This window comes from Diplotaxodon limnothrissa, linkage group LG10 (genome assembly GCF_057381915.1).
Source record: "Diplotaxodon limnothrissa isolate DT_005_m linkage group LG10, D_limnothrissa_male_GT1.1, whole genome shotgun sequence".
Taxonomy (NCBI): Eukaryota; Metazoa; Chordata; class Actinopteri; order Cichliformes; family Cichlidae; genus Diplotaxodon; species Diplotaxodon limnothrissa.
In genome coordinates this window covers 22,113,651-22,136,245 of record NC_140605.1, presented here as the reverse complement: position 1 = coordinate 22,136,245, position 22,595 = coordinate 22,113,651, and the positions used below count along the sequence as shown (strand labels likewise).

At 42.0% G+C, this 22,595-nt stretch overlaps 3 protein-coding genes across 3 annotated transcripts in view; 2 read left to right on the top strand and 1 right to left on the bottom strand.

Moving 5' to 3' along the window:
- Window positions 1-1,134: 1,134 nt before the first annotated feature.
- Window positions 1,135-4,055, bottom strand: LOC146624455 (ras-related protein Rab-39B-like). Its single transcript, XM_085363938.1, has 3 exons — window positions 3,841-4,055; window positions 1,699-1,969; window positions 1,135-1,290 (listed from the first exon to the last, which is right to left on the bottom strand). Exons 1-3 carry the CDS (start codon window positions 4,053-4,055, stop codon window positions 1,135-1,137), a joined length of 642 nt encoding a protein of 213 aa, XP_085220064.1.
- Window positions 4,056-6,662: 2,607 nt separating this feature from the next.
- Window positions 6,663-11,184, top strand: rab38c (RAB38c, member of RAS oncogene family). Its single transcript, XM_085363937.1, has 4 exons — window positions 6,663-6,855; window positions 7,517-7,647; window positions 9,191-9,328; window positions 11,023-11,184. Exons 1-4 carry the CDS (start codon window positions 6,663-6,665, stop codon window positions 11,182-11,184), a joined length of 624 nt encoding a protein of 207 aa, XP_085220063.1.
- A 4,840-nt stretch (window positions 11,185-16,024) lies between these two features.
- The window catches only part of LOC146624452 (phosphatidylinositol-binding clathrin assembly protein-like), a 46,317-nt gene continuing 39,746 nt past the window's right edge, over window positions 16,025-22,595 (top strand). The window contains exon 1 of the mRNA XM_085363447.1: window positions 16,025-16,154. Within this exon, the coding sequence (XP_085219573.1) occupies window positions 16,025-16,154 (130 nt within the window). The remainder of the gene's footprint in view (window positions 16,155-22,595) is intronic.

The window sequence follows — 22,595 nt, the reverse complement described above, 5'->3', positions numbered from 1 at the left end:
GTGGAAGCAGTAAATGTGTACTTTGCTTTTCCACACACTGCGTCTGCATTTTTGTTTAATGTTTGCTGATAAATAAATGTTTTTGGATTACCTGAGGTTGATTTTTTTGTTAGTTTTAGCCTCATTTTAGGGGCTTTAAGGGACCAGTTGATTTTTTAGTAACATCCTGACACACAAAACCTTAGAAATGAAAGGAAGCTTCACTTTCTTTTTACTGTGACTTTATATTTATTTCAAATTGAACACTATGGGGATCTATACAAAAGGCTTTTGGACAGTTTCTCACCTGTTCTCACCAGTAACCCAACACGGAGCAGTAAACGTGAACTGAGAACTTGCCATATCGATCAAGTCGTCAAGGCTAAAATAAGCAGCTACAGTAACGTTTTTCTTCCAGCAAAGAACAAATGTACCATTAATCATTTTCACAGTGCAAACTCGTTCCTCCGCGTTCAGGTGAACAAACGAGACATCTGAAACTTTGGTTCGCTTGGAGTTCACCGACCTCCACCTTCTTTATGCGTTAAGCCACTCAGATTTGTAGTGCAGGCGTACAATCAGTCGGCGAGGCTGCTGCCTCTTTCTGCCTCCTCTCTCCAGCCGAATATAGTCCACAACGGGCTGCGGTATATTCAGAGGCATTTCCAGAAAAAAGGAAGAGGCGTGGCTCAGTCGTGGCATCGCTGATTCATCAAATTAAAGTCACACAAGAGTATAAATACACTACACTGATAGTCTTTTATACATGTGCAGCTAGAGAAACGGAACTGGCCACTGGAGTATAACTGTACACATCAGGAAAGGCCAAAGGTGGAGTAAAGCTTAAGTGTCAGTAGCAGCTGCAAAGACAGCAGGATGACTAGAGTTACACGCATGCACACAGAAAGATGAAGTGGCAGGATGCTTCTTGTGCTTCTACACCTGTTGGGAACATCAACAAAGTGCCCCAAGTTTGAGCCTTAAACAGGCAATTGAATGTTAAAATAACGTCTATATGAATAAGTATGTAACTGAGCAGGGGAAACATTAAAGTCCCCTAAAACTGGCCTGAGAGCAGCCATGGCAAAAAAGATCTTGTACATATGGAGTCCACTGAAGTATTACCACCTCTCACCCTAACGTGCTGCAGCCGAATCAGCAGTAGCACTGCCGGCTGCTCTTGGTGACCTCCTCAGAGGAGTGGACGGTGTTGGGAACAAATCCGCTCTTGACGCCCTCCCAGCCGTCCTGGATCTTGATGTCCCCGTTGCGCACCAGCTCAAAGATGTCCTTCGTCAGATCCACAAACGCCTGGAGGAAGAATCACGAGCAGGCTCAGCAACAGAGATTATGTTTTATTCTGATCATTAATTCTTAAAATAACTGCAAAAATGTCAATATATGCTGCTTATAGCATATTAGGATTATGCATCTTTAAGTCTAAGAGAACCAACATTTTCATGAGGAGTTTTGCATTGAATATTTCAAATTGTTGTCACTTATTTCACCATCACTGCTTACTTTTAATAAAAGTACCTCTTTTTGTTTTAGACACCCTGCATGCAGACGGCAGAGAGAGACAGTCTTCTTCGTGCTCCTGTAGTTATTTATACCACCCATATTATTGTTGCAAAGCAGAACCTTTCTTATAATATCCCACTTTTTCAATTAAAAAAAAAGATGAACTACATATGGAATAAAAACAAACAAAAACTACACCTTCTCCACATTGATGGCCTCCCGTGCAGAGGTCTCCACATAGCGCATCCCGTAGGCCCCCGCCAGCTTCTCCGCCTCCTGCTGAGTCACCTGACGCTGGGCTTCCAGGTCACACTTGTGGCCGACCAGCAGGAAGATGATGCTGTGCGGCTGGACGTGGCTCTGCGCCTCCTCCAGCCAGTTGTGGACGTTTTGAAAGGAGCGGCGGTTTGTGATGTCAAAGAGCAAGAGGCCACCCACTGAGTTGCGGTAGTAGGCTCTGGTGATTGACCTGCACAGAAAGAGGTGTGCAGGAATGCAGACGTGAATACCTGGCAGAAGACCACACCCACAGTGGAAAAAAAGGGTCCCCTACAAATGAACAAGTTGCATCTGTTTGAGTAGTTTTTGCTAAAAAAAAAAAAAAACTACCGTTATACAATTTGTACCGATTTTTTGTTCTTTTCTTTCTTTTGCAGATGAATACAGGTGAACCTCTGTCCGTCCTTATTTCTGACACATTTGGTCACTGTCATGGCGGAAGACCCATCCATGACCCATCTTTGGTGTTTTGGCTGAGAGAAGGAGGTTCTCATCCAAGATTCTGGTCTTTAAATCAGTGACGTTGTCCTGTACCCTTAGCAGAAAAATGTTTCCACCTCTGTGCTTGCTAGTGGGGATGGTATTCTTTGAATCATACTCAACATCTCTCTTCATCCAAACACGAAGGGTAACGTTGATGCCAAAGACCACCTGATCACATCACTTTCTCCTAAGCCTTCTCTCAATCATTTGTTCACCGGCAAACTTAGCACGGGCCTGTAAACGTGACTTCTAAAGCAAATTTTTGTGAGGCTGCAAAAGGTCAGTCCATCATGACACAGTTCAGCGACATGCAAACCAATTATATAACATTCATTGAATGTGTTTTATCTGGATTTTGTATTGATATTCTGTGTCTCGACATTAAAAACTACAATAAAAATTAGAGACTGTTCATTTCTTTGTAAGTGAAAAAACTCACAAATTCAGCAGGGGATCAACTAATTATTTCCCCCATTTTTTTTTTAATGTTTTCTTTTAAAAATACACTCTGATTTCCATGTTTACACAATATCAGCATGAATCAAAAAGCTGGCAGCTGGGAAGGTAGGCCATACTGTTATATACAACTCTTTCCAGCTTCTTCAACATGTGATTAGCATCAGGTTGAAAAAAATCTACTTTTTAATATTTTATTTGTATTTTGTGGACTGTTTTCATTTGGCTGCAAGTTTTAATATTTTATATCATTTAATTTACATATTTAAAAGTGACCCCTTTAAAAAAAACATAGTCATGACTTCATGAATTGTTTTTTTTCCCATGATTGCCAAATCATTAAAAATGTGAATTCTGAACCCAGTAAAGGATTAGACTGGAGATATTCTGGGTTTTTGGTTTGTTTGGTTTTTGTTTGTTTGTTTGTTTGTTTGTTTTTTAATTATTATTTTTCTTTCCAAACATGCAGAGCTACCCGCTGTGGCGACCACTTTTTGAATAAGGGAGCTGCCAAAAGTAGATTATTTTTATTTCGAGACCAGCAAAAGACCCAAACCAGCCTCAGGGAAACACAAGCTGGTGTACTGCCTGTGCCAGTCCTGAGCTGGATTAATGGAAGTGTTGCATCAGGAGGGGCAACCGGCATAAGATTTGTGCCAAATAAAACATGCGGATCCATCTGCTGCGGCGACCCCTTTGGGAAATAAAGGAGCAGCTGAAAGTCCCCCCCCCCCCACTGTGATCCAATCCAACCAAAAGAGCAAAGTTTGTGGCTTCCCTATCCTCTCTCTGACTCTTATTAAGATATTAAAATGATCACAAATATAAACTTTAATTTTCAAATGAGGTTAAACAGCTTAATTACCCATCTGGTTGAGATAGTTTTCACCTAACAAACTTTTAGTTTAGTGTTAACAGCAGATGGACAGAGAACTCATGCAGTAATGTTAATGAAGGAAAATGTCAAAACATGTCATCTTAACGTGGCCTAACTGAGCTTTAATGCCCATCTGACGGAAGCATGTGTAGTGTGTGCTTTTGAAGTATGAGGAGAGTCTTGTTTATAGTCCAAAATCTAGTTTTTGTGGACACATGAGAAAGAAATCAGGAGTCTGTCTTTACCTGAACCTCTCCTGTCCTGCCGTGTCCCAGATCTGAAGTTTGATTCTTTTCCCCGGCTCGATCTCCACAAGACGGGAGAAGAAGTCCACCCCGACGGTCGGGTCTGACACCTGTGCGAAGCGGCCCTCAGTGAACCTCCGGATCAGGCATGACTTGCCGACTGTGGAGTCTCCGATGACTATCAGACGAAACTGGTAAAGCCATATAGTCTCCATTTCTCATTGAAATAAGTTCTGCAAGACAAAAAAACCCCACTCACTTAGTCAGGGTCACCCACAGTAAGCCCAATACTGAGACTAAAACGAGACTCTTAAAAAGATGAAATGAGAATCCTCTCCTCACAAAACCAAATATTTTACATCATCTAATGGAAGGATTTTTGTAAATATAAAATCTAAAACATCAATTAAAATCCTGCTGTTCATGTCTTCAAATTTGGATCCTTCAAAGGGGATGGAAACAGCTGTAGATTAAACATCAGACTTTAAAGCTTCCACAAGCCCCTCCGTCTTTTTCAGAAAAAGAAGATCTGCTTAAATGAGTTTAAACAGATCAAACATTACATTTAATCCAGAGATTGTGCTGACTAGAAGGATATTTTTTGGGATTATGGCTTTCCTCTAAACATGGGAATAATAGGCTCATAGCGTCTCAGCAGTGGCCATGTGATTTACAGATGGGTGATCTAATTTGAAAGAGGGAGGGGGAGGCCACTCCTCTCCAACTCAATAAACAGTGGCGTAGTCAGCCCCCATGTGGATAGCAGAGTGGTTGTTATAGAGCAATAACACACAATGAGGCCTTGAATAAAGCCAGAATTCAGGTTTAATATAGTTGCTTAAAAATCACCATAGATAGGAAGAAGGCGTCCTGTGCTACTAATGATGCAACAAACTATATGGTTCTTTATTTAATTTTTTTTGTTTTGATCACAAGGCCCAACCCTCTTAGCTCAATGAGCATTCTCTACTTAGTTAATTATTTTTCTGGACAACAATTAAATTAAACAACTAATAAAGTGTGACCTACCTCAATTTCAGAGCTCAGTACTTGAAAAAAAGAAACCCCATATTGATGATTATGTTTCCAAAAAAGAAGAAAAAAATGACCCCTAATCTAGCACTGGTTCTGTTGTTGCTTACAGAAAACCCCAGGCGGTAACATACAGAGCATTAGCAGGGCCTCCGGTGCAGCATCGCTTTGTGAGCCGGTTTAAAGGGTGAAAACGGGGTGAGCGGTGTTTGGCCCGACAGGTGATCCGATCTGCTGGCTCATTACAGCGGGGCTGTTGATATTTCCGCGATGATCCGCTGATGAAATGGCAGCAGAACACAGCAGCAGCATCGCACTCACGTCTCTTCCTCGCCCTCATCAGTACCATTACCGTAATGGCGCGCACAGCAGCGCAGCAGCAGATTCCCGGGGCGATGCATTCACGTGCTATACGGAAGAAAAAAAAACGGTAAATAAGAAACGAACACACATGAGATTGTTTCATATCAGTACTTACTACTTACAAAAATATATTTATAATTTTTTTCCCCTAGACCTCCAGGGTGACAGCGAATGATCAGCCAGTGGAAAACAACTAAACTTATTCTATTTGCTCTTGTACTATAAGTACAATATTTGCTGGAGTATTTTCATTTTAACCTACTATGTACTTCTATAAAGAAAATGTATTTTCTTTTGTTAAACTGCATTTCAGTACACTAAAAATAAGTATATGCAGTATAACCACTATTACTCTTCTGCACATGTCCAAAAATTGCCTCCTTAACTTTGCCTCCTCTTCTCTCCAGAGCACACCTCCACCTCTCCAGCCTCGCTTCCACCCTCTTCCTACTCTCACTACAGATTACAATGTTGTCTGCAAAACATCATAGTCCACCCCCACCCTGAACCCATCTGACTTTCCCACCAGTCCACCACCACTCTCCTCATACATGACCTGCACCACCCTCACATACCTCTGTTATCCCTGACTTCATCATGAAGTACCACATTCCAACTCCTTCTGTACTTCTCATATCAACACTCACAAAACAAAAATGGCACCTGCAGTGCTCTTTCTCAGCATGGAGCACTGATCGTTCTTAGGTAAAGACTAAAGCGCATTTGCACGTTTTATTTGATCTTATTCATTGATATTGAAAACTCCATTCAGTTCAGAAGTAAAGTCCAACACATTAGCCTGAAATCAAGTTTGGATTCTTTGATTTGCATTTGGTTTTCGGGTCCATTACAATAACGGTGCTGTCTGACTTTAGCCATGATGGACACTCCGTGCAATCACGATGTAGGGCTACAGAAATGATTTAGTCATGAAAACATTTATTGCTGCTTTTTAAATAGTAAAACAATCTAATATTTGCGAACTTCAGCTTAAATCGATCATTTTTTTCTAATTGAAAACATCCAAAGACGTCATTGATCCATTTTACACAACTTTCTGACATTTAAATGACAGATATTAATTTGTTATTTGCAGAGTCGCTTTATTCGAATATTTTAAAGACATCAGACGGAATTTAAAATGAAGCTTATGTTTACGAGGAGTGTGTGAACGCACCATGAGTTTTCTGCTGAAGTTTGCAGTTTGCTCTGAAGTAAGCGAACTCACGCTGTCCTTATTTTATTTAGACTGTTGGACTCCGGTGATTGCAGACGAGTGCGACCGCTTCTCGACGATAGAAGATCACGTGATAATATTTCGGTTCGCAGCAGGACGGAAGGAAATGCCTTTACTGTAGCTGCTCTGTGGTTTTGATGTGTCTCAGCATCCTTCGGAAAGTTTTCATAATATCACCGAGCCTGCAGCCATGCAGCAGGAGCTTCTTTTCAAAGTCCTGGTCATCGGAGACTTAGGAGTAGGGAAGACGTCCATAATCAAGCGGTATGTGCATCAGATCTTCTCCCAGCACTACCGAGCCACCATTGGGGTGGACTTCGCCCTGAAGGTGTTGCAGTGGGACAGTAACACTGTGATCCGGCTACAGCTGTGGGATATTGCAGGTCTGTCAAACTTTAACGACCCACTGGTTTAAGGCTTATATATATCAGGTGATACAACGGTGTTTGTGAGTGAGTGAGTGTGTGTGTGTGTGTGTGTGTGTGTGTGTGTTGGGGTTTTTGGGAACAAGAACCATTTGTTTCACCATCAGCAGCCGTGAAAGCTGCTTCTGGAAGGAAAGGCGCTTTGCAAATTCACTTGAGAGGATATTTAGAGGAGAGTTAGAACATAAATATCTTCATCTTAATCTAACTCAAGTCTTTTTGTAGTGTCATAAATAAGAGGATAGCACTTTTTTTTATTTAAGAAGTGAAAGGCAGAAGAAAAACAAAGAAAAGAAAAGCAGATTTTCCACCCAGTAAGTGTGTTTGTGTGTGTGTGTGTGTGTGTGTGTGTGTGTGTGTGTGTGTGTGTGTGTGTGTGTGTGTGTGTGTGTGTGTGTGTTGGATGCCTGGGTCACTCCCTGCCGTTTGGTGCCTGGTTGAGGAATGTAGATCCCATGCTCATAATATCAGGCACATGATGGCAGTTGCTGGAGACTAAACACACACACAGAGCTCCATAACTGGCACTCATAAACCATGACGTGACTTGATTTAATTTGATGGACTTGAAAGCAGTCTTTGTATGTGTGTGTGTCTGATTGATGGTGTCTCATCCTAGGACAGGAGCGGTATGGGAACATGACTCGTGTCTATTACCGGGAGGCGGTGGGAGCACTGGTGGTGTTTGACGTGACGAGGGCCTCCACGTTCGACGCCGTGCTGAAGTGGAAGGATGACCTAGACTCCAAGGTCAGATGGCTGAACCTGCAGAAGCATAAAGCTGGGCTTTTCTGGCTTCACCGTCATTCTCTCTGTCTTTTTTTTTTTACCCACACGTGACTGATCGCATGGTGGTTAGTGCTGTTGCCTGAGTTCAATTCCACCATCGGGTCGGGGTCTTTTTGAGTGGAGTTTGCATGTTCTCCCTGTATTTGCGTGGGTTCTCTCTGGGTACTCCGGCTTCTGCCCACAGTCCAAAGACATGCACTTTGTGTGGATAGGTTAATTGAAAAATCTAAATTGCCCATAGGTGTGAATGTGCGAGTGAATGCGAATGGTTGTTTGTCTCTGTGTGTTAGCCCTGCGACAGACTGGCGACCTGTCCAGGGTGTACCTCGCCTCTCGCCCTATGACAGCAGGGATAGGCTCTAGCACCCCCATGACCCTGAAAAGGATAAGCGGAAGCAAATGGATGGATGGATGGTTGGTGACTGATCGCAACTAAAGAGAGAGAAAGAGTTTTTGGCCCCTCCATTCATCTGTTTTCTTAAATGTTTATGCAGTTCGGGGTCACGGAGGGGCTGGAGCCTATCCCAGCTGTCACTGGATGAAGGGCAGAGTGCACCCTGCACAGCTTGCCAGTCTATCACAGCACCCCACTGACTCAAAACCTCTGTTATTTTCTTTGCAGTATTTCAGTGTTTTTTCTCCTTCTCACAGGGATCCAGCAGCATTTCCCATAAAAGGCAAAAACCTCAGGTTGCTACATTTACCCACATGTTTTCTCCTTTTTACCACTGCATCACTTCTAGTGTTGTTTTTGGGATCTTGCATTGGGAGCTATAGTTGCATTAGTGCAGTGAAAGTTGGGAAAAAAAGCCCAACAGATCACAATCGTGCTCTTGGTTGATATTCAGGTTGAAGGGTCCTCATTTTTATACAACAGAGGAGCGAACAAAGCAGAGCAGAGGCGACTCAGCAGATGATCTGAAAGACGATTTTGGGCAAATTTAAATCAGGTTTTTGCTTTTTTTTATGGGAGTAGTCATGCACATTTATGATCTCCTTTTGTATATGTGGAAAATTATCAGTCATTGTTCAAATGTAGATTAATGCCACGGGCTTTTGAAAAACCTTGCACTTTGATGTGCATGAAATGGCAGAAAATGAAGAAGCAGAACTTGAAAGGGAAATAAAATGTACAACTTATTTTTTGCAGACTGTTGCATGAAAAGCGCGTAAAGGGGAGCATTTTTGGACAGAGACATCATAAAAGATGTGAGAGGATTTCAGAGGGTGAACACGCACCTCTGAAAAAGCTTCCTGACACTTTAAAGCAGACAAAAACCACTCCATGATGAGAACAAGCGAAAATTAGCACTCTAGTCTCTTCAGCTCGTATAGTTGTCAGTAATACTTTGTTATTGGTTTGCTTTTGTGATAAAATGTCTTTACAGAGAGACTACAGGGCACACTGATATTTTTCTGTTTGTGTGCTTTAAGGTAAGACAGGGCCATTTAACAATTTATTTAAAAAATAATGTGATCCAGCTCAACTTTCTTCTGTCCAAAGGTGACACTGAACCATGGGAGGCCAGTTCCAGCTGTACTCTTGGCCAACAAGTCAGACCAGCTGGTTTCCCAGCAGCCCAAACTCGACGTCTTTTGTAGGGAGAACGGCTTCGTCGGATGGTTTGAGACTTCTGCAAAGGTGTGAGAGAGGAGACCCACGTGGCTTTTGATGCAATCTCTGCAACAAGCTGTAGATTTTCTTAGACAGATCGTTGAGTACACCAAAGATTTCTGTGCAAATTGTTAAAGCTTAGAGGTCTTTCTTTGACTACCCAAATGATAACTCTGTGCCATACAAGCAAGGCCCAAAATCGGGTTATATTTGCATATTTGGGGGGAAACTGGAGCAGTGTTATTTCAACAGAAGCTTCCTGTAAAAACAAACGATTCAAAAAATGTTTCATTCAAAGTCAGACAAGTTTATTTGCCGTCCTCTTGGGAGGCAAACAGAGGAATTCCAGCACTCTGGTGTGAACTAGACTCTTCTTTTTCTTCTCATTTAATGCCTTTCCAATGAGTTACACACAAGAGTGTGAGGTAAAGGCTGCGATGTAGTTACTGTACACAAAGGTTCATGTACATAAAGGGTGACTGACATGTGGGCAGTTTGAAAGAGAGCTGTAGATGTGTGACAAATGAAAGGAAAAGCCTGGACCGTTAAAGCCCTCAGTGAGGGGCTCTGATACAAAGTTATGCTGTGGGGGGCGTTTGGGTCCACAAATCAACACAACGCTGTCCTGATTGCCTTCATCCTACAATGAAACATGCTGCTCACACTTAGAAATCAAATAATATGACATCAGTCCCCTGCCAAGCATGCATTCCTAGTCCCAAAGAGTCTAGCTCTGCTCTAAATTAATGCGGTAATAGTAATTTTTTTTCTTGGCTAAATCACTATAGTAACCTATGGAGAATGCTTAACCTGGCCAGGAGCAATTTATGTGCAGCGTTTCAGTTTAAAATCAGCTGAAAGCGTCACATTTTCACTGATTCCAGTGCGCTTTAGGCGTTGTACAGATTCTGGGCTGAAGGAAAAAGGTTTATAAGTTGTACCTTACACCACTAAATGAGGCCCAGCTGTAAAGTCGAGTCGCATTCTCACAGGATTTTGCTGGCATTCAGTCGGTGATGCAGAAAATGAATGTTTACGCTCGGGCGTAGATGTGCTGCTATGTCTGATTTAAACTGCTGCGATGGCAGCTACTAGAACCCAAAATAGTAAACATTTATATTTGTTGGCTATTTATTTCTGAGAATACCTGTTAAACCAATACAATTAATTGACTGCATCACTCTGAATAACCGCTGGTGTTTCAGAGCTTTAATGTGCTGCCGTCACATTAGAAGTGAACGGCAGCACAGAGCGGTAATATAAATATAATAGAGTGAGATATTTTACCCCTTTGTGCGCTTTTGATGCTGGTAAATTCACAACATAAAGATAGCCTTATTTGCAGCAATGTTGCATTTTATTGCTATATTCTCTATAATTTTTAGAGATCACCTGTTCCTCTGATAATGTCTCTGATTGGAGGAGGCAGTGCTGAATTATTGTAGGGTCTTGACCTTACAATACAAAACACCTGCAAGCAACTGTTGTTGTGATTTAGTGCTATATAAATAAAACTGAATTGAATGTGTTGTCACTATATGAAAAGTAAGGAAAATTACAGCTTCTATAGGACTCATTCTGAGTTTAATATGAATGTGCGTCCATGGCAATCAATTCAGCTTCTCTTGAGATATTAAAATCTGTGTGTGTCCGCTGCACCGGTGTGGCTGTAAAGATTTCATCACAGCTGTCTTACTTTTTCTATTTTTTTTCTCACTCAGGAAAACACAAACATTGAGGAGGCAGCCCGCTGCTTGGTAGAGCACATTCTGAGAAACGAGGAGAGTCTAGTGACAGAGCGAGAACCTGGTTCGCTCATCCTGTCCGGATGCGCCACGACATCAAAGCAGCATCTTGGCTGCTCCTCGTGTTCAAAATGGTAATGTCTGACATCAACAGGCGACCAAGACGGGAAGGCCACGAGAAATGTTTGACTCAGGGACCGCTTTAAGAAAAATTCTGTCTCAGAGTGATAGATTTGATTTTAAAAACATCTTAAAAGTGTTTAAAGTCTTTGAAGTTCTGTGGGTATCAAAATGTGATTTTTATTACTTTATTTCTTTATCCATTTTTTTTGTCCCTCCACACAAACTTTAACAATCTTAGAAATCAAAACACTAAAAAAAAGAAAAAAAAAGTTGGTACATGCAGTTTTTATTATTGGCACTTTCTCGCTTCTTTAACTTGCTTTGAATCGACAGTGTGACACTGATATTTGAACTGACGGCTCTCTGTGGCACTTTCGTTCTGACGCTGATGTAACATGAAAAATAATTCCAAACTTTGATTTTTTTTTTGCCTGCAGTGTGAACACAGACACGAAAACATGAATCTTCCTTGCGTTATTTGCACTTTTCCTCGGCCTACGTTTCTATCTGTGTTTAACCGCTCACTAAAAATGTCAACGTCATGAATACTGCATTGTGAGCTTGAGATACATAAAAGCAGCTGCTCAGCTTTGGATAACATATAGACTGGGAATTGGGAAAACAGCCTGACTCAGGGAGGGGCTTCATACTGTTCAACTCTGCTGCTTGAAGCACTAATACTGACCTCAACTCAGCTGGGACGAGAAGTCATATACAGTCTCTTTGCGTATGACTCGGTAGCATTAGCAGTTTATAGCAAGCACACTGTGTTGGCTATGTTTTTTTAATAGGATTTTCAAGAACCTACATCACTCTCTTTTGTATATGGATTTGAGTGAACATTTAATATTGGGTGGGCCACATGTGAGCGCCACACTCTTGGCTTCAGAAATAACTGCTGTATGGGAATGAAATCTCTTTGCAACAGCTATCGCCACCTAGTGGCTTCAGATAGAAGGCAGGTTTAAGATACTTTCCTACTGACTTAATTTTTCCAACCCCAAAATTAGCTCAATGTTTTATATTGCCTATGGGGGCATTTGGTCTAATATCCACTGCCAAGCCAATGGATGTGGTGCATCAACAGTGCCTCTATGATAAGGCCCAGATATTTGAGGAGATAAGCCCAGAGCAGAGGTGGGCAATTAATTTTCCCACAGGAATCACATGAGAAGCTGGAACTGCTATGGAGGGCCACACCAATCAGCTTGTTGAGATATGAAATTAATACTGAGCAGAATTCAGCTCATCTTATTGGTGTGGGTGCAGTTTATCATGTGGCCCCTGTGGGAAAATTAATTGCCCACTGGTGGCCTAGAGGAATAATAATAATAATAACAATCATAACAAAGAATTTAGCCAACAATAACACTAAGTGGGATTTTTTTTTGCTTTGCACCAATCTCGTTGAATATATTTTCCTTCTACACTGCATCGTGAGCTGATGAAGTGGAAAATCTGTTCTGGCACAGTGCTGAGGAAACTAAACAAGAATCCTTTGCAGTCAGGAACAAACAGAGAAGTATCGGGGACCCTGGAGGGGAGACAGTTTAGCAGATATGGCCACTAAAAAGACCATTCAATTAGCTGATAAGATACTAAAGACTGTTTCTGAATTCATTAATTAGAAACAGCTGTAAGAATAAAACAATTAAGACATCTGCGGGTCCTCCAGTGCTCTGCCTCTTCCTGATATACTGACGGATATTCAGTCAGCTGCTAATTTACATGTGTTGTCTGTATTTTAAATGTGGTTTCAGTGAAGAATCTCATTTTTGAAGTATTTCACTCTTAACTTTCACCATAAACTCTTGGCTCTGTTGTTCAAATGGGACATTTTCTTCAGCTTTAAAATCAACTTCTTGTCAGTCCAATAAAAAAATGTGGTATGTGCTCCTCCACATCTGCACAGACGCTTTTGTTGAGCTTGTCTTGTGTGTTATTTGAAGGTCCATGTTTTCAAATTAGGCATTTGTTTTATATTTTTCTTCACTGCCTTTGATGTGCAATAGCACTTAAGCCCTTAAGAATAGAGGCATTTGTCTGCACCCTCTGTGGACCAGACTATGTGTATATAGACATGTACTTCTGCATATGTTTTAAATGATGATCATTCAGGATTTTTGCCTCAACTACATGTCACTTAAATTAACACTCCTTCAAATGAACAATAATACTGAAAGAATTATCCAATTATTCTGTAGCTATTCATACAATGCATTTAGCTTTACTTTAAAGCAACGTTTCTCTTCCTACAGCTGCATGCTTCTGAGGATTTACAGTTGTTCTCTTGATGTCATTCTGAAATGAATAATCTTTAGGTTCTAGTTTGTTGGCAGGGAAAATTTGAGGTTGTTACTTTGCATTTTAAGGAAATGTTGATCAATATGTTTCAATATTTTAGGCATTTTTTATACCAAGGTAAATAACTGAGCAGCAGATTAACTTTAAGATTGTGTATTTGTTGTACGGCTGTAGTCAAACGTTTACATTCAGCAATCATGGGCATGAATGTCATGGTAATTTGGGACTTTTAATGATTTCTTTGACCTGTTCTGTCCATGGTACAATGATTATGCAAGCATCCTCTACCAGACACTTTTGGTAGCCGTCAACGAGCTTCTGGCATAACTCTGGCGAGATATTTGACCACTCTTCTTGACAGAATTTGCAGACCTCGTTTAAATTGCTTGTTTTCCTGGCACAGGACTGGTCCATAGATTTTCTATTGGTGTGAGGTCGGGGCTTTGGGAAAGTCATTCAAGAAGGGATCATTGTCCTCAATTTGAAGCTGATCATTGTGATCATGTTGGAAAATTCGGAGGTAGCTCCCCTTCTCCATTAAACCATCCACTTTGCGCAGTGTACCTGTACCACTGGCAGCTAAGCAGCCCCAGAGAATTATGCTACCACCACCAGCTTGACAGCTGGTGCATTGTTCTTAGGTTTGAAATCCTCACCTCCTTTACTCCTCCAAACATACCTCTTTGTCATTGTGACCAAATAGCTCAACCTTGGTCTCCTCTGACCATCAAACTTTTTTCCAGAGGACGTTTGATTTGTCCATGTGAGCAGCTGAAAATTCAAATAGAGCTTGAAGGTGTAATTTTGGAGCAGGCACTTGCCTTGCTTGGTGCCTTCTCAGTCCAGTGATGTAAAACACACTTCACTGTGGACTGCGGCACTGCTGTTCCACAAGTTTCCAGCTCACAGTAAGCTTGCTAGTTCCTGGTTGAGGGTGACAGTTTGTGTCTTCTTCCAGATCCTGGCAAAGTGGAGATGGTGACACATAAAAACAACTTTTACTTATGTACAGTAGTTTGAACCAATGATTTTTGAATCCACAGAAATTAAAATAAATTGACAAAACAGGGACAGAGGTTCCTGCAGGGTTTAAATTTTAGCAGTGTGAATATTTTGTGGTCTAGAGAATATCTTCTAAAGCTTTCTGGATAACACAAGGAAATATGTTTTAAGCTATTTAAGTAATACCCTCCTGTGAGTTATTTTACCATTATGAGAACACTGTTTCATTCCAGATACTACATTTCACTGTAACGGTGAAAAGATATTAAAGCAAAAACGATTACTTAAAGCCCCCTCATAGTATTAAGTTAAAAACTGGAGGTGGAATATTGGTGGGGAATTATTTACAATAAACGTCACCATCTGGTTTTCCTGGGATTTAAAAGCACAAACTAAAACACACGGGGTCAGAGGCACCTTTTCATAGGAGGTGTTACAGGAATAAAACATCTTTTTGTGTGTTGTTATTATTAGTGGTTTTTCCTCACTATGTGTCTACATTTCATTGGACAGCAGATAATCAGCGCGAGTTTGCACATCACACTCTTGTGCTGTCCGTATGCACTAAGGTGATAAACCAGCTGATGCTTTTCTCTCCTTGAAAAGCCTTCTGCTTTAAGATGCCCTCCCCGGACTCGAGAAGTGGTCCAATCGCCCTCGTTTCTCAGTCACCTGATTCATGTGCTGCCATTTTACACACAAGTTTGACTGACAAAATAAATAAATAAATCAGAATTGGCCTATCGGAAACCTCAGCAGAGAAATACACCCTTTTGTAAAGAAGATTAAAAAGACTGGGGATAAAAATCACAGCGGCTGAGGTTTCATGCAGCCAGCGCGGGGTGCTGTGTGCGAATCAGAGAGGCGCTTGCAGTCGGATCTGTGCACACGTTCAGAGGCGATACCGGGTGAAGAAGGAAAAGGGGAGGGAAAGGACAATGCTACAGCCCGTGTCTTTGAAAAATTAGTCTTCAGTCATGGTGATGCCGCATAGATTTCATAATCATCGCCGGCCGTCTTTCTATCACTGACATTGCTTTTTTGTGATTCAGCGCTCTGGCACGGACTCTGCGCCGGCATTTCACCCTCAGCAGCGTCTATTTCAGGGATACTGTAGATTATATTAATACACTGACCAGCTTTGGATGCAGGCCGCTCTGACAGGCTACACCGATTTTCTTCTTTTTTACAAGCAGGTTGATTATTTCTGCAGCTGGGCCACCCTGTTGCCCTGCGCTGGATTTTTGGATGCTTCTCTGGATGTGTGACCGTTTAACGCTTTATTTGGCCGCCGCATGAATTCTCCCACCGGATCCTGGTCCGTGTACGCTGCTGTCCTCCACCACCACCACCTGCTCCTCCTCTTCTCCCTCCTCTGGCCGATTCTCACAGAGGGCACTACCCTCCTCCTCCTCCTCTTCCCTGCCGCTAAAGACATTTTGATCGTCCTCCCCGGTTCCCCCCACCCGGACTCGACCATCACTCCTCCGCCTGCCTCCTCATCCTCCTCCTCCACCACCACCACCGCCGCCTCCTCCTCCTCCGTAACATGTCGGGACAGTCTTTGACCGACCGGATCGCCGCCGCACAGCACAGCATGACCGGGTCTGCCATCAGCAAAGCCGTCTGCAAGGCCACGACGCACGAAGTCAGCGGACCCAAGAAGAAACACCTTGACTGTAGGTTAAGCATACCATCACTGCTTACTGTATAGATAGGCAGCCTGCCTGCATGCATGCATCAAGCGACCAGCATCTTTTTCCTCACAAAGGGTAGCTTGTATAAACAGCATTACGCTCCCCCCTCCCACCACCTCTCTCTCTCTCATCCGGCCCGCTTATGTTCACAGCTTCTTTAATTAGGCACCGTTACATTCCATTAGATTAAAACGTGATTTACGCAGCAGCCGAGCGCACACAGGCTCCACCACTGACCATCAGAGCAAGCGGAGATCTTCTTCGTCTCTCTTTTTTTTAATATAAGGCGAGAGGGGGGCAAGCCAGGCATTATCTGTGCATGTCATTCAGGGGAAATAGGCCACTCTGGTATAAGCTAATCATATTGCAACCAGTGTAGGCCTATCCATTATTAATGCCACTATCAGGAGCAGCAGCAGCACTGCTGGAGACTCTTCAGTACAGAATGTGCGTTATTGTGCAACATTTTTCTGCCATGCATTCTCGCTGATAAACGCGCTGCTGGTCAGTCCTAAAGGTGCTGAGGACCCTGTCAAGGTTTTAGGAAGAGCAGTGCACTTTTTCCACTCCCCAGCTAATTGTCTATGCAATCAGTAGCAATGATGCACACAGTGATAAAGAGGATTTCTCACATGTGGATTGCATCAGTGATTATTAGGTGGCTGTTAGGTTAGGTGGCTTTTCTGCCTCACTATAATTACTTGACATGATCAATAGAGAGCATGGGTGATCAATGGCACTGCCAGTCACACTCACATGCAGGCAGACAGACAGCAAGACAGCGAATCTGGAGGAAATGTGGATAAATCAGTCAGAGAGAGACCATGAGGCAAGTGGCCAAACAGCCAGTCATCCAGCTACACACCCACCCACCCAGTCAGTCGGTCACCTGGCAAGTTTGGCAGTGGATTGGTCAGTCATGTCCACAGCAGAGGGTATCATTGTGGATTTTGGGCTCCCTTACAAGATATGCCACCAGGCATTTCAGTGTAATATATCTAAAGAGGGCTGCCTCACTAAAAAAAAAAAAAAAGAAGAAGAAGAAGCAGGAAACACCCAGTGGGGGCTCAGAAGCAGGTTTCTCTGAGCATTTACGATGAAGGAGCCCTTTTGTGACTCTAGAGCAGGGGTGGGCAATTCCAGGCCTCGAGGGCCGGTGTCCTGCAGGTTTTAGATCTCACCTTGGGTCAGCACACCTGAATCACATGATTAGTTCGTTACCAGGCCTCTGGAGAACTTCAAGACATGTTGAGGAGCTAATTTAGCCATTTAAATCAGCTGTGTTGGTTCAAGGACACATCTAAAACCTGCAGGGACACTGGCCCTCGAGGCCTGGAGTTGCCCACCCCTGCTCTAGAGTAATTCCTGCTGCTTTGATTTCATATTAATCTTACCTCGATGGTGGCAGGCGCTCAGTGTTAATTATTAAGTTTTTTAGAGGCTGATGTTTTACACTATACACAGTTTCACACATCCTTGGAAAAATAAGTAGAAGAGAATCAAACCTACTGAAGGCTCCACGTTCAGTATCGCCGCAAGTGCATCAACAGACTGGCACCGGTGCTCGTTTGTTATTGTGCTCGCCACAGACGCCCCAGTTTTATGAGAACATTGGACTCCTGCAGATATTAAACGACAGAAGGTCATCCACCTTCAGCGCCTGCCACGAGTGGGTGTATCTCAGAAACTAGTAAATGTCACTTAACTCAAGGGTGAGAGCAGAAAATCTTAAAATAGAACCGGAGCATTTACATGACAAATGTCCATCTGTCAAGTGGATTATAAAACAGTTTTTGTCACGACTCACAAGGGCAGAGAAGTTTCTCTCAGAGTCGGTCAGTTTATTCTGGTGAAGGTGGTTTATTCTCCTTTTCCACATTGATACGACTCCTTTGTAGATTTGATTCACTCTCATGGATGTGTGAATCACATTTTTTAGTTAAATAAGCAATTTTGTACTGAAGCCATTCAGATGCAGCTGTTCTAATAGATGCCGCAATAAAATACTTTCTATTTCCAGCTAGAGAGCCTCTCTAAGCCAACATCCAGCACTCTCTCTCATCCGCATTAGGGCACACTTTTAAGGTTAAGGAGGCGATCCAGGAAGGAAGTGTGTTTGTCATCAGGCGGTCAGTGGGCCTGAGCCTTAATTTGACTGAGAGGACCTTGGTGGGGAAGTGAATAAAGAATGCAAAGAAAAGGCAGTGAACACAACTGCTCTCAAGGAGCTTCTGATGAGTCAGCTGTACAGGACTGCGTGCAATCACAGGTCTCTTTGTTCAACCATCAATGCATCTGAGACTCTTTTCTAACCGAACCTGCGTGGTAAACTCAGGTTATGAGAAAACGGCGGACATTTGGTTTGTATTTTCAGATAATGCAAAGCTTATTATAAAAGCTCTCTGCATGGAGGACACGAGCGAGTGGAGCAAACTCGGTGTGGCTAAAAGAATACAGAGCTGCCGGGAAGAAACTGTTCAGATTGGAAAGAAAGAATCTGTTAAAATAATCTGAGGTTAGTTTGATAAGCAGAGTTAAAATACACTCTAGTTGTTATTGAGCCACCACAGCAGGCACAGCATAGAATAAATGCTACGCACAATAAATCTATTCAGAGTGACCAAACCCAGGCCTCCTTTTTTTCCCCCCCTCTTACGGGGTCATGACCTTGCCGCTGTGGTAGGTGACTTCAGTGGCAAATGTTCATCTTTGATGACCCACAGCAAATAATGAGCATGACACACACACAAACACAGGGTAATGACATAGTAGAAGAGTAATCAGGCTAAAAATTACCTTCTGCCCCCAGAGCACAGTCAGCAGTGGTATTCACTGTATGATTTCTTTGCTTGTGCGTCACTGCTGAAATGCTGTAGCGTCACGTTGTAGATTTATTCAAAAAGAAGCTAATTGTGTCGAGAATAATTATCTGCCTTTTTTGCTCCGATGTTCTTCGCTTTTGGCCTCTCGGCTGGATTCAGTGAAAGGCAGCAGCGAGAAAGAGGAAGAAGTGACGACAGATGAGCAAAAATACAACGGATGACGGGGCTCAGCCGCACAGGCGGTCAAACAGAAGAGTAATATACATGAATCCCCCCCCTCCCCGCCACGCACACACATGCTTACTCTGACATCTTGTAGTTCAATTACACGCTCTGAATGATATTCACTTTTTTTTTTCTTTTTTAACGCCAAGGCTTTAAAACACATGGGAGGGAAAAAAAAGTTTTTATTGCATTTTAAAGTAAATCTCTCTTTATGAGCTCAAATCCCTTCAGTCATGCATACTTTAAAACTCTGCTCTTACATTTGATCCTAACCAGTATTACAGGTGTCTTAAATTTAGCGCCGTGTTGTCGTGTAATCGTGCAAACCTTTGCACGCTTGCAGCATAAATCTCACTTCTTTTTGTGTTCTTTATCTGCATTTTTTTTTCCTGTGTGGATTTCGGATTATCGATAATCCCAGCTGGCAATCGTGCAATCAATACTTCATCATCATCATTGTCATCATCATCACATCCCTCTGGCTATTTGCACAGCCACACATCGATGGTTAAATCCCAGCTGATGAATTGTCACCCAAAGGAACAAATAGATTGGGACATGGAAATGTAGTAATTACCCTACTAAAAGTTAAATATCTCTAAACCTCCAGTGAATTAGTTAGTGGTTACTCACAGGCAGTGTAAAACTGAACACCTTTTGACCTTGTCTGCTGTTTAGTTACAGCTTGATATAGATGTTTGGGTTTTTTTATATTTATTTATTTCTGAATTTCCTAGGATCATCCTTCAAGCTCTGCTTTTGAGCTCAGCTACCTCTAAATATGAGGCAAATATGTGGTTATTTTTCCACTCTGTTGCCTCATCTTACATCGTTTTTATTCAAGTGTCACATAAAACTACTAGAAGCTCTAGTCCTTGCAGTTTAAAAGCCCATGAACATAAAAGCAAACATACAGGGTTTCAGAGAAATGGTCCTAATTTAGACATGGAATGCAAGAGGCACACATTAAGGATTTTAAAGGAGGAATTGAGGATTTTATTGTTGCGTATATATACATATATCTATTCAATATGCGTTAGTTTGGGAATTGTTTCTTGTGCCAATTTTATTGCTTCCTGTGCATGTTACATTTTCTGCTTTCAGATGTAGGGAGTGGACAGACCTTTGGCTTATATTTGGCCCTAAAGCAGGAGACCAAATGTCATGACATTAATGCAGCAGAGTTGAGAGTCTGACAGTCTTGGCTGCGTTCGTAATTCATTGTAGGCCAAGCTGGATGAGGTGACAACCTATAATCAATACTTTTACACTTATTATTGGCTGTGCTGTTCCTGCTGAGGCTTTCGCAGTCGAAACTAAAATAAAATAAGACCAAGCTAAGTTGGATCGAAACATCAGCTGCCGCTGGTCGCTGTTGCTTAGGGTGTGTTTCGACATGCAGTCAATGGTTAATCAGGGTGCGAACCGGGACTCTTTGGTATCCAGCGTTTCAGTGGCTGCAGAAAACCTCATCAAGCTTTCAAAACAAAACACTGATAACCTCTGATCCTGCAAAAAAAAAAGAAAGAAAAAAAGAAGCAGATCTCAGAAACCAAACAGCTTTCTCAGTATCTCAGCACACAGATGCTCCCCCGTCTGCCTGTGACTACACTGGTTTTCTCTGATTGCACAAGGGACTCTTTAATTTAGTTCCTTTCATTATAATTGTGCGACACACTTTTGTTGCTGGTGTCTTGTTACCAAATTCAAGTGAAACCGCGGATTGTCCTGATTTCACACTTCTCATCTCATCTGGTAACATTTTAGATTCATTTCTTCTGTCTGTTTATCACTTTTGGTCCCAGTGTGTGTTTTACCAGGATTAGCTGAGACCCTGTTACCAGCTGGCCTTTAAGCAGCCTGCACAATCTCACTTTTAACAGCATCACTGAGAATTTGATGCAGATTGTTTATCCAGGAAAAAAATCTCCAGCTTGCTGATAAATGTCACTGAGCAGATAGCATGAGCTATATATTATGAATGCACTCTGTATAGTGTGTTTATAAAAAAAGGTTTTTTTTACTGTAGAAATGCCCCAAGTCAAGATAAGAAAATCTGTCCCTGAAGATTTTAACAACCTTTCGTTTACAGTAATTGAACATTTCAGAATCACCATTTTACTAGAAGCCTGCAAGTCTTTGTGCTTCAACAGATGCCAAACATACTTTGCATTTTGCTTCTGAGCCCAGTTCCTTAAAGAATGTAGGGCAACATTCCTGCAACCCATCCCAGCAACACTTCTTATCTCTATTTAATTATTTTTGTTGTATCTACTAGAGATGGACCGATCCGATATTACGTATCGGTATCGGTCCGATACTGACCTAAATTACTGGATCGGATATCGGAGAAAAATAAAAAATGTAATCCGATCCATTAAATATCACGAAAGCACCTCACAAAACTTGCAACACACCGTAACTCACCTCAGGTTAGCACGTCGGAGCAGTATGCATCACGTGATAGAGCGGCTGTGGCATGCGGGACCTGTCGGTGGTCTGGATAGCATTTGGAGCTTCGCTAGCAACCCGGCATTTCATCTCCGACAAAGTTATCCCGAGAGAAGTAAAGCAAGTGTGTAAGTCCATCTCTGAATGTTTGTAAAGCATTCCTGCGTTAAGCTTAACAAGCGACTGCCTCTTCTTGCTGCTACTTCAATCATGAAACTGCTTAACGATCAGCTGATCGGCTTTTCTGTCGCGAGTCCGTGTCTCTAGTTTGCTTTTGGCCCACTTTGCACCAGAAAGAGGAAACCAGCGGCTGAACAACAGCAGCACGTTTAAGCTTGATCAGCTGTTGTTAGAATGTATTTAATATTACTTTCTACTCGAGGATCTTTTTCTACGTAGCTGACGGCTGGTAACTGTGCAGGGGCAGATCTAGCAAAGTTTAGCCAGGGGGGCCGATAGGGCATTAACAGGGAAAAGGGGGCACAAAGACATACTTTTCTTTCTTATTCTCATTTAAAATGTCTAGCTTTTAATAAATAATTATCTGACAGCCAAAGTTTTAATTTGATGCAAAATGAATAGAAGTCCATTACTGTATATAGTAACTATTAAGTCTAATATACCCTAGTAAGCTATACTACTTTTTCCTTTGGGAAGGTACCATCTGTGCAGTCTGCAATTTTGTTGAAGAAAGATGTTGAATCTATTTAATATTTCTTGAAAAATAATTGATTTCTGTGCATTTTTTTTTCACACTGCATCAAATTAAGGTTGATTACGTCGATTAAGCATCATGAGGTGGAGCGTGAGGGGTGGTTCCCTATTTTTTATTTATTTATTTTTGTTGTTGCTGGGAGTTGGAACCCTATTAGTTAGGTTGCTTAATATTTATGCTAAGTACTCTTTAAAATACCAGAATAGGGAG